Here is a 12,942-nt window from a genome sequence, read left to right on the forward strand (position 1 = left end):
ACGTCCACCAAAAGGTCAAAGTCTCCCTTAAGCTCCTTTACCACTGGACAAAAAACCCACTAACACCGAGTAACATTTAGCTTTTGTCTTAGTGGGAACAGTCGGCATTCATTCGCGGGAGAAATGACTCTGCAGTCGTCAAGGGGATTTATGGTTTCCAGCCCTGATCGGCAGTGATAGAAACATGACACCCAGGTGGACACGCTAATTTTCACCTCTTTTCGGGCAAGATGCGATGACCTGTTTTTGTCCCCTAAGCCTCTAATTCTGTCTGTCTCTACAAGCAGCGCTCGAACATTGTTCCAAAATTAGTCGGTCTAGTTTGAAAGTGTGACTGAATAAGTAACAGATACGAAGTAACCACTGTAACATTTTCACTGGCATTGCATACGTATAATCTCTTGTTATAAAAATCAACCAACTCCAAAATGGCTAGTAAATGGCATGTTTGTCCTAAAGCAAAAGGATCCCGGAGGAATCCCGACCTGTTTATTTTCAGTCTCTGTATGAGGCCCCAGACATATTTAAGGTGATAATGGACTCACATAATTTTGTTTTGTCAATTATAGCTTGTGTGCTGCACCACAGCAGGTGTCCAAGCAGAAACCAACAAAAACCAGCTGGGTTTTCCTTGCTGGGTTTTCTGTAACACTAATGGAGTTTGGCGTGCAAATGATTTGCAAATATTGGTGCGTTTTTCAGCCCTATATACAGTTGGTGTAATTTGGTGTAGCTTTGGTCTAAGGAGCTTGCACCAAATTTCTGCCCTAGATGCAAATAGTATTGAGCCTATATTTATTAATGAGCAATGCAGTTTAGAGATGTTCCGATACCGATACCAGTATCGGTGTTGTCTCCGATACTGCCTAAAATGCTGGTATCGGGAAGTATTGGAGTTTATGCACCGAGCCGATACCACATAATACAGCCCTAAAGAAAATCTACATTAAAGTAGTTTATTTATGTTCTTTTTCCGTTATAACTGATTGTCAAACTGGATAATAAAAGAAAGTTCTGTGGCATTCATTGTTTCTGTTTGTTCATGTTTCACAAAGAGTTTAACCTGCGCCAGACCGACAACAAAGATAGAAATCATATCACATCCATACAGGGATAGTAGCATACAGTTGTTAAAACATAATAAAATATATGACACACTGGTATCGGATCGGTACTCGGTATCGGCCGATACGCAAGTTCAGGTATCGGAATCGGGAACCAAAAAATGGTATCGGACCATCTCTAATGCAGTTTGAATGTTTTATCTTGATGATGACTGACTACATTGATGGACGTAGCTTGCCATATGTTTAGACAACAATCTTTATCTCCACACATTTTAAAGAAAAGCCTGTGCAAAATGAGCTATTGAAAGCCGAGTGATTGGATTGTCATTATTCCAATAGCACAGAGTTATTGCTGATGAGAACAGTCTTTCCGAAGAAATAGATTTTCAGGAATCTGCCCTTTTTTCCTTCTTCCATCACTCTCTCCACACTAATACAAAGAGGTTCTATAGCTGACATACAATCTATCCGTCGCTCCTTTCCTCTGACCTTGTGGTCACCCCTGCTACCTGTGATTGTTAGCTTACTACAGCCTGAAGCCTCAGGCTATTAGCTGGTTTCCCCCCCTCAGTTTGTGAGAGGAAGAGAAAAGGTAGACCGTAGAAATGGAGAGCGAGAGAGACAGAAAGATTACGGTCTGATTTGTTGTGGCTTCAGCAGGAGCAGCAGGTTTTGTGGCTGCTCCAGTATTTCGCATCCCAGTGATTCCCCTGCAATATGTTGCCATATGGCTGAGTTTATAGCCCTGATTTATTCAAAGCCTTGACTTCTCTTGCTCGGCTGTTATTCATCCCTTGCTAATGAAATGAGGGGAGAAATAAGACTTGTAAAGCTTTCGTTGGCCAGAGGTGTCAAAAAGAAAAGGCCCCACAGGTGATGCTCGGCACTGAAATGTCTCATGATGAACTTCCTCTGTGCACACAGAGAAACAGGAAGAAGTATGAAACGTGAGCGAGAGTGACGGAGGGCGATGTGGGGTTAGATGCGGTCTTGTGTGAGGAAAGGGCAGGTGAGGAAAGTGAGAGGAATGAAGACAGAGAAAGAGATGCTGAAGAATCGGGTGAGGCCGAGGGCAGAACAGGAAGCATGAGCAAGAGTAGTCTGAGGGAGACAGAGATGTAAGGCAACAAATGAGACCAATAAAACACATGGGCATGTTGCTTCGGGGAGTCACGGATCCTTGTTTTCTTGACAGAGGAACACCGGTCTGTCCTCAGTGATTACTTACGCTCTGTGCCTTTGTCTATTCACTGCAATTTACCTCCAGAACCTTTTCTCCCCAGATTCCTCAGCCAATAACCGTGTTGCCTTAAATATTTATTCTGTATTGTGTTTGTTTCAGTAGCTATAGGCAGACAGACACCCTGCCTCTCTCAGAGATAGAAAAGTCAAGCTTGGAGTTGAGCTCAAACACATCTATGAATAATTTCATGGCTGCAAAATCCAAATTGCATCATGTGTATGTTCACGCAGCTGCAAGGTCGAGCCCTTTTGTTTTATTCGCTGCCCAGTCAGAGCAGTGCAACAGACCTTAAAAACCCCCTTCGTTCAGCACCACAGACAGCTCCGCCCCATCCCCGTCTGACCGAGCTGCAGATTGAGCAAGCAGACAAACCAATGGGAAACAGGAGAGTAACTGAATAAAGCACACAGATTTGGTCCATGACCCAGGGTACATCTCATTCATACCAATATTAGTCCTTAGTGCTGCACTGATCCAAAGTGTTCTGCTAAAAGCTGCATCAGAGATAGTCTTTAACAGTTCCTCGTAGGTTATTTTGCCAACCCTGTTCATAGAATCCCACCTAAAGTAGTTTGCAAACAAGGACAATGGGGTGCTTTTGTACCAAAGCTGCTGGTAGCCATTATTATGTACAACTATGCCTTTTGGTTTTTACAAACCAACCAATTAAAAGTGTTTCTGTATGCTTTGGTCTAAGAAAAACAAATTTGAGTAAAGTTCTCCTGCTGAAATAATGAATACCAACAGTGTGGATGGATTCATTGTTTAAGTCATTTATCTTTGTAATTGATGTCTTTGACAGACAAACATAACCACCACACATCGCACACAGTTTTTTTTTCTTTGTCAAGCAACACTTGCTGGTTATAACATGATGATTTGCTGCTTTTTTTATGTTTTGAAAATTTTTGAAATTTGAAAGTAATTGACTGCTCAATTTAGTAATAAATAGTCTTAAGGTGCAGTCATGATTGAAGTCCAAAGTGATTTGAATTATTGTAAGAGCATCTGTTGTCTAAAGCAGTGCCTGCATTAAGATAGGGCTGTCCACTTTTTTGGAGGCTGAAATCATCATATATGAATGAACCATACACTGCCTGTGGTCAGAAAAGAAGATCTGGGGTCAGGGGATTTTTAGATTGCTTGAGGTTTTGGATGCCAATTACATTAAGCAGGATTGATGTGGGCTAATCAAAGGGTTGGTCTTCCTCTCTAAGAGAACCTTCAGGTTAATGAGCACAATCATAATAATATCTCCTAAATCAGCATCACGGTCAATCCCAACATGCACACAAAAACACACCCGTAAACACACTTCTACACTCATTTGGTCATGCAGCTCTGTGTATAAAGTCTGTTTTTTAGCTTGTCTAAGTAGGTAGTATACAAACAGACCAGGGTTTAATCCTTTTTCTCATGAGAGCAGCCACTGGGAGAAGGAGGCAAGAGTTTGCCTGAAGCTTATTTACACCCCTGTGCAGTTCCACTCCCGGGGATTGAGGCACTTCCACATGAAGGTGGGGACAGGGCGGATGCATAAGTTATTTAGGCAAATGTTTATTGCTGGAAGGGACAAAATGATAGTGAGAACATAGCTGCATGCAAAAAATTGAATAAGAAATTGGTCAGAAAGTGCCTTTTTAAGTGATCTATGTACCTATGAGGCACTTAGCCGAAATTATACATGAGGCTAGGTTTGGGTTTCGTCTCTCAAGGGCACCCTGTTGAATTGGTTTATTGTTCTCTTCGGACTACCTTGCTGCATGCAGATGTTTGCAAAAGGTTCTGTGATATCAAATATATATATATATATATATATATATATGTATTAGTGCTGTCAGTTAAACGGGTTATTAACGGCGTTAAGCAAACCCATTTTAACGGCGTCAATTTTTTTGTCGTGAGATTAACGTTCTTTTTGGCATAGCAAACTTTGTAGTTTTTTTCACATGCTGTTGCAACAACTAGGTATCATGAGTCTACTTGCTTGATTATCAAGGAGAATGCACAAAATACTAAAACTTTGAAAACATACAAAGTTAAATGAGCACATGAAGATACACAAACAAATAATGTGCAAGTATTTTTAAACAAATAATTGTTTTCAAAAAACAAAATAATCTTTTCAAAATAGACATTTTTGCTTTGCTCAATAAATAAATAGAAATAAATTGAACAATAAATAAGAAAATACAAAGTCTTAATAAAAGATTACATTTTGTTTGACCTTATAAACAATGACATTTTAGATGGGTGTAATTTAATTGAAAAAGTAGTGATTAAGTTACAAAATATACTTTGTACAACCTCTTCTTAATGTCTGCATGCTCTGAAACCTCACTACACTTCTGATACTCATGTGACCATACAGGACACACGCGCTAACAGACTGATTGGTCATATCTTTCATGGATGTTGTTACGATGGTAGCGTAAGTGAGAGCGAGAATCGTAGGTGCGTTGAGTGAGTGACGTCAGTGAGTGATTGGTCGAGCAAGGAGGGAGAGGGATTAGCTTAGCGGCTGTGTGAGGAAAAAGAGATAGCAAAGACAATGTAAAGTGAGTTAACGGAGAACAATAAAAACAACAAGCTCCTTAAGACAGTGTTACATCTGTTGTTAATACTGTCGGTAAAGTGAGACAATAGAGTGTCACGCGCACAACACACCTTATTGTTTACCTAAATCCCACATATTTTGCCATTATGTAATCGCACAGAGTGACATCGAGATTGCGATTACATTAATCGTGCAGCCCTATTGTATGGCTCACCTGAGCTGGGATAAGGATGTGAATGCTTCTTTGAATTGTAAAGCTCAGTTACAAGTGTTCTCCTCCTGCACCATTCTCTACTTGACTTCATGGATATAGCCTCATGTCCACATCCATAAAGTTTCTGGAGTCTTTTTCTCGCACTGGGTGCTTGTTATGATCCACTGGCTCCTCTCCCGGAAGCCAGACTGTTAACAAAACACAAGGACCTTGTAACACCCTTGGCAATTCACAGATAGCAATTGAAAAATGCCGCATCAATGACTGGCCTGGTCACAAAACTATTCACCTGAATAGTATATACACAATCGTAATATTACATAAAGAACAAACTGATGGGGAGTTTTCTTTTGTATGGTTGTTCTTTTTCATTGCTTTTATGTGTTCAAGGATTCTCTCTGGCCTTGCAACAAGAATTTCATTATGTAATCTTTCCAGTGCACGGTGGCAAGGTCTCCAGTCCTGACTAAGAAAATTGGCTGTCACAGTGCACCTCTACATTAGTGAATGTGTCCTACAGTACTGCAGCTTTGTGTGTTGCTTAAATGTCTCATGAAAAGTTCAGTTCAGTTTTACAATAGAAATAGCACAGAGCTTCCAGAGAACTTGAACTGATATTTTACTCTCTTTTATTATTAAGTAGTACTTGTATTACTTTTATGCTCCCTTGTGCTCAGGCACTGCTGTGAGCTATATTGCAGTACCATCACTACCATCATGAGCCGTCGCTCTGTTTGAAGAAAGGGCGTTGTTTTATTTTTTATTGACACAGTTCTCTGCTTTTAAATTAGGTTGCACTGCAGCGTAGGACACATTGGTGTTGATAGGAATCAAAATTGAAATCCTATAATGCCACTAATACTCTAGGGGCATGTCCAGTAAAGACTCTTTATGAATTCATATAGTAACACTTTACTTACACCTCCCTATTTAGCATTAATAAGCAGAAAACATAAAAAACACACTATAATGTTGTAAGCTATAAAGTTGTTTTTTTATTACTGTTTATTAAAGTATATGTCAACACTTTTCCTATGAATCATCTGTTGTCATTTATATATTACACCAGAGCTGTTATTGTATCTAATTATGTGATTAAAGACATTAATAAATTCTCACAGTGCGTAATAAAACATTTACTTACTGCTTATAAATGTGTTCAGAACATATTCAACTTGAAGGCTCATTCTTGACAGAAGAATTATTAACTCAATGTCACTAACCAGATTTCTACTGTGGCTTTCAGCCGCACCTCATGGCCTTCATCAGCGCATGGAGAGTATATGGAATGTATTTATAAATTTAAATTGTACATATTTTTGTTTTGTTTGTTTCTTCTTTTTTTTGGGAGGGGGGGTTAACAGATTGAATGATGAAATGTTACCAGTAAAAAAATTATGTATGCATGAAATATGTATAGTTCACTGTAATGCAAGAATGACAAGAGATTTGTCTGTGTTTGTGTTTTTGCAGACATAAACATGGCAGGCGAACCCAAGCCATACAGGCCCAAAGCCGGCTCCAAACGGCCGCTGTCAGCTGTTTATAGGTAAGATTTACTCTCCCTGCAACGTACTTCTTCACATGCAAAGCTTTCTGATGTAAAATGTGGAGTAATATTTTGCATGTGAGGATTCATATTATGTTCTCTTTTTTCTTCTTCTTTTGAACCTTGAATTTCTAATTGAGTTTTTAATGCAACATTTTCATAGCCTTGATTGGAGTTTGTTCGGCACGGACCTGTAAAACTCAAAGCAGATGCTGTTATATAAGCTTCATTAAGCATGACCCTGAATTTCTGCCCCGTACACATCTCTGGTCACAAACAGATCAAAGCAGTGCTTGTTTACTGTAGTTTAATGTGACAGAGGGACAGACATGTTTTTTTTTTCTATTCACTGGGACACTTCTTTTTATGTTCTCTGATAGTTTGTCCATTCACAAAGTCTATATTCTCACCAATTTATTTATTTCTGAATTGTGGATTGCATGGCACATCTTATTTTACAAATGTATTAGTTTGTGCATTGTGTTGTTATAAACCCTCATTTGCACTGTATAGCTGGCCATGAAAACAGACAGGATGTAATATGGTAATTATGGAACAGGAACCAGAGAGGCGAAAACCAACACAACACCACTCTAAATTAAAATAGTAATACATTAATACGAATTAAAATTCCTCTGAGAATTTCAAAACAGCTTCTTCTTTGCTCCTCTTCTCTTTATTTTATTTCTCTCCCTGAATTATAAATTAGTTGCCATCCCTAGCGTGTACTTAACATTGATTTTCCTCTCAAGGCTCTATGAAAAAAAAAGTTCTTCGACTGTATTTTCCCTCTGAAACTTTAAATTTTTTTCCTTGTTGATCTCTGGTCTTTGCATGCCAGCATGGCTTAGGCAGTGAGCTTTAGGGCCTTAACTACAGCGTGTCTGTTCCAGTCAAAACAACTTGAGGTTGATTGCTTATTTTTGACAGATCCAAAATGGCTGGTCTTAATAAAACCCATCTCTTTATTTGTTTCTCCCTGTCTCTCTGCGCCCTCCTTACCTTCTATCTCTCTGTTTGTCTCTCTCATAGCGGTTATGAATTTGATTACGAGTACTACAGGGATGATTTTTACACCAGGTATGTATCATTCACATCATTATTATTATCAAATTTGAGATTGAATAAGGAAACTGCCCGTTAGCTAAGCCCCATCCGCTTTACTTACTGTTGCTATGCCTTAAGCTTTCTGTTCTCACACTGCACATATATTTTATAATGCTAATGGTGGTGTATTTACCACTCAAAACTAACTAAACTATAGGTTTTTAGTTTCAGACAGAGGTAGACAAGAGCAGACTTCTCATATCTAACTGTCAACTAACTTTCGCTAGCACATTTTATAAGCTATAGCTAGCTAATTAAGCTAACTTTAGCTTGCTAACAGACTTAGTTGCTTTTTGAAGATTTCCAGCTGATTTCAACACTCTTAAAAAAGGGGTCTTACTGTAAATATGCACTTAATAGCTATATAAATATTTTTGTGCTAAAAGACTGAGGCGAAAACTCACTTGCCCCAGGCCAAAGCATCCTCACCAGTTGGTGATCCATGTTGAAGACGTAGACATTAAGAAACAGCATTGTAAGGTTAAACTTTGTGCTAACATAAGTTTGGCTGCTTAACTTACACACTTTGTGCTTTTATTTAGAATTTAGAATTTAATTTTTCTTCAAGTAGTTTTTACTTTTGACGTTACAAGAGAACATTAACCTATGTATTTGGCCAACATAATGCTATCTCGGGCAACCTTAGCTGCTAACTTTACACTAAACACTGATAGCTGGGACCAGCTTCCACACAGTTGGAAAATACAGTGGATTTGCTAGTTGTGAACGTTTTTCCGTAGCTTGTTACCTCACAAACAAATATAGTTAGTTAATGATGTGCTCCACGGTCATGGAAGTAATAGTTACTACTCCTCAGTTACTTCTGTAGTGCGCTAGTTAGCCAGACATACTAACGATTGCAGGTTAAGTTAAGGCAGATAAACACATTTGTTTCCCTAGTGTTTTAAGTTTTGGAAAGGCTAGAAAAAAAGACTCTATGTACAGTCATGTGAACAAATTAGGACACCCATGCTAAAGTTGACTAAAAAGAGGAATACAAAAATTATCTTTAGGACATTGATCTTAATGCCTTAATTAAAAAAACAGGAAAAATCCAATCTTTAAGGACACCAATTTTCTTTGTGAATGAATAATGTATCGTAAATAAATAAATGTTCTTCCTTAAAATACAGGGGGCACGGTATGTGATGATGTGGGGCTATTTTAATTCCAAAGGCCAAGGGAACTTTATCAGGAAGCATAGTATCCTGGATCCATGAAATAGCTGGCCTTTAAAAATAAAAAGCTGCCTGCCTCTATGGGAATTTAACATAGGGGTGTACTTACTTATGCCCCCTGTATTTTAAGGAAGAACATTTATTTATTTATTTACGCTACATTATTCATTTTGGTGAATAATGTTCATTCAATTCAAAATTGGTGTCCTTAAAGATTGGATTTTTCCTCATTTTTTTTAATTAAGGCATTAAGATCACTTTCCAAAAGATGATTTTTTTATTCTTCTTTTTAGTCAACTTTAGTATGGGTATCCTGATTTTTTCACATGACTGTAACACAGAGAAATCCAAAACCTGACAGACCTGGCATGCCTAGTTATGGTTGCAAAGCTATGATGGGACTGTTCAGGGAAGAGGGTTTAGCTAATGATCAATAGGTCTTCCCTCTAGATTTTTGACTCCCCCCTCATTAAACGTCTCCCTTGTCAGATGTAAGTCAATAACTATCCCACAGAGGTCCTTTTAAATAGTCAACTTGTCAAAATGGCTGAACAGAACTCAAACACAAACGCTGATGAAGGAGCAGTCTTGTTTTCTCTCTCATTTATCTATCCGTGATCTGACTGCTTATCTGTGAAGACATTTTCTGAATGTCAAACTTGTTGAGAGCAGTGACAGATATCTGCTGTCACCGAAAACAGTCAAAGCTTACACCTTCATTTGACATTTAGCACCCTCTTCTTTTCATCCTCTTCACTTTCAAAATATATGTGAAGAGATTATTTGCATGCACGTAATGGCCTGGGTAGCCATACAGAAAGAGGGATCGTGGTAGATTTCAACTGTAATGTTTGTCTTTTGTTTTATGTGTGCCGTTTGAGGGAAAGAACCCAAGAGAAATCCATGGAAAATCTATCTTGAAATACAATACTGGGAACAGATAATAGGCTTCAGAAAGAGGTGATGGAGAAATAAATGGAAAAAACATTCAGCTCTAGTAGATGGGTACTTTCTGAATGCTTTAGGGCCTCTTATCAAAGACAGTGACTTATAGAAAAAGTGTAAGAAGTGTAATATAGTTTTTTTCTTTTCTTGAGGCTTTTTGACTACCATGGCAGAGTGCCCCCCCCACCAAGAGCCGTGATCCCTGTCAAACGCTCCAGGGTGCTCGCTCCATCCTCCCGCCGCGGGAAGACCTCCTTCCCCATCAAAACATCCTCCTCTTCCTCCTCTTCATCCTCCAGACCTCCCTCATCCGGGCTCAAACGTACGTACAATAAGGTGCTTTTTACTTATATTGTGTTTACACTTTGCTACTCAGATGCTCCTTTATTTCATATTTTTTTAAAAGGACACTGCCTAATTACGCTAATGGCATTCTGTCCTTTTCAAGGCTTAATGCAAATCTCGAAACCACGGCTCTGAGCAGGGAGAAAGCAGTGGCATGATTCAGCTGTGCTACTTAAGCCACTGTACAAAAAAAAGAAAAGCTATTTAATTCACTCCAGCAGCTCAGAACAAGCCACACTGCAATGTAGAGCAAAACACTAAAACGCAAACATAAATATAATCCGAGCTTTGCGAGCAGCACCCATTCAGCAAACAGTGCTATTCCTGTCACCCAAGATCCATATGGATCTCATTCGCTCTTCTGATTAACTGGTGATGCATTAAAACGTCCTAAATGTAATTAATGTGAGATTGGTGCCATCTCTGTGGAGCTGCGGTCAGCTGTGTTTTCCTAAACGTTAGTCTCTATCTGTAGCCTGTGTAATTGGCTACAGTGTTTATCCCATTGTTGTCTGTCTAGGCCAGTGTTATCAGCACGAGCAGCTTGGTAAGGTCTGTGAGGAGGACCCAGTTGCAGTTGGTATTATAGAGAAGGGGGGGAGTAGCCCATCTCCCATCCTCTTTTTGGACAGAGTCAATGAATTCTCTCCTCTGTCTAAGCAGTGTTTGGGAGACTAATTTGCCCCATCCGGTACTGTGAAAAGTCACTGTTTGTATTGACTTTGGCCTAAATATATTGGACAGCAAAACAAGGTTAGCTTGTCCAAACTGCAGGGTGGGTTAGTGTGGGCAGTATTAAAACAACTTGGGCTGAACAAGTAATAATTAACTTGAGGGGGGAAAAAAAAGAGAAATGCAGGTATCACTAGGATGGATAGATTTGTGTTTTCCACATTAAACCCTTTTTGACGCACAATGTTGATCGTCAGTTTATGAAGACAGGATTTGGCTTATTTTGTCTATTAAAGAAAGACTGAATGATGGATTCATCTTTAAGCAGTGCTCTATTTTGTAAAGTCACAGGTGGCATTGAGAATGGGACACAATCGTATTAAATACTGTATTTTCTAAGACCATATTGAATGCAGTGTGTGTAGTATTCAGTGTGTGTTTCCTGAATAGTGCTCACATTTCATTGTCCTCCTCTCTTCATGTTTTCTTTCTTTACTCAGCTATTAACTCAACTCTCAAAAAGCTTTTTGATAAAAGCGCTCTTTACAAGCCCCCAAATATGAGAAATTATGATAGTGTTTGTTCCTTGGTCTTTTTTTTTATTTTTATAATTGGATTATGTTCCCCTCTGAAAGGCAACTTTTTGGAGTTCATTATTAAAAAGTCGGAATTGTTCTTAAGTGATACTGAACTGAAGCTGCAATAATTAGTCAAATAATCAATTAGCTGATCAACAGAAACTAAATTGAATCATCTTTTTTATAATTTAAGTAATTGTTTATTAAAAGTCACTGGTTTCAGATGCTCAAATATGAATACTATAATAATATGAATAAAGAGTGTTTAAAAATCAGGTTTTCTTCTATAATGTCTTTAAATTCAGGCTCCCAGAATCATCCTAATGTTCATCTGTCAAAGCTGGTAACTTTTTAACAACTATTTAGAGTCTGAATTATATCACCAGCCCCAACACTCATTGTCCACTTTGGTTATCATCTAAGACTACAGTTTCTCACTGTTCCCATTATAAAAAAATGTCAGCTCATCATGAGTTCCTAAAATTAGATCCAGTACCCATACCCTTATCTAGTAATGCTTATTAAATCACAATGGCGTTTTTGTCTTCCTTTTCTTGAACACAAGCTATTTAAAGGTGCTGTGTTGATGAAATGATGTTGGATTAGGATGTGTATGTCTCTCTGCAGCTTATGTGACTGATAGCACAAAAGGGGAAAAAAAAACCTGGAGGCAGCGATAAATTAAAAACTGTTCCACACTTTCTTATCATCAAGTAAGCTGCCCAAAGCAAGCTCTGATAACATTGGAATAAGGGAGGAAGTGTGCATGTGTGTGCATTCATGGATGTTGGTGTGTCCACATGGAAGGCGGTGATACTGAGAAGGCGATAGAGACACTTTAGTGTGTCCTACCATCAAGATATCATTGTATATTCACTATTTTCTCCTTTTTTGCTCCCCCAGAAAGGTTGATTTTCTGCTTCTCTGTAGCTTTAGGGTTGATGGCTGCTTAACATAACAGAATGAGATTCATTCTTGTGATTTCCAAACACATAACCTGTGTATTGCCTTCAGTGTGGCATTATATACCTCTTTTCTCTCTCTTTCTCATGCACACATTAATCATCCTGCTCCATTCGAAAGAAGTAACATTTTGGCAAATACTATACAGTATGCATTGGATCTTACCTGGGCAGTGTTGTGTTTCAGCATGAATTCTTGTGAAAGATTAAAATGTCCTTTCAGGGAAGCTAGTTTACAGCGAGCTAATATGTCAGAAATTTCTATCACACACTGACATCTTCTCTAACCGTAGATGTTCATGTTTTATGCATTGGTTTAGCTCATACATGTATAATGGTGCACATACATAGGAGGGAATCTGCATTGTGATGTGTTGTGGGTGTAAATATACATCAAAGAAACTAACTTAAAGAGCTGCATGCAGACATGATACCAGACAAGTAATGTTTTGATTCTGTGCATGTCTCCCGCCTCTGATTATCCGGCTGCAGCTTTACAGGAACTTGTGGGTTTGTTTACCGAAC

At 38.6% G+C, this 12,942-nt stretch overlaps 1 protein-coding gene across 2 annotated transcripts in view; it reads left to right on the forward strand.

The window, feature by feature from the left end:
* The window catches only part of LOC144537377 (RNA-binding Raly-like protein), a 108,126-nt gene that overhangs the window by 82,821 nt on the left and 12,363 nt on the right, over positions 1-12,942 (forward strand). For both annotated transcript variants that reach the window (XM_078281054.1, XM_078281056.1), the window contains 3 exons: positions 6,555-6,630; positions 7,663-7,710; positions 10,013-10,182. In XM_078281054.1, the coding sequence (XP_078137180.1) occupies positions 6,555-6,630; positions 7,663-7,710; positions 10,013-10,182 (294 nt within the window). The remainder of the gene's footprint in view (positions 1-6,554; positions 6,631-7,662; positions 7,711-10,012; positions 10,183-12,942) is intronic.

Source organism: Sander vitreus, chromosome 22 (genome assembly GCF_031162955.1).
Source record: "Sander vitreus isolate 19-12246 chromosome 22, sanVit1, whole genome shotgun sequence".
NCBI classification, from domain to species: Eukaryota; Metazoa; Chordata; class Actinopteri; order Perciformes; family Percidae; genus Sander; species Sander vitreus.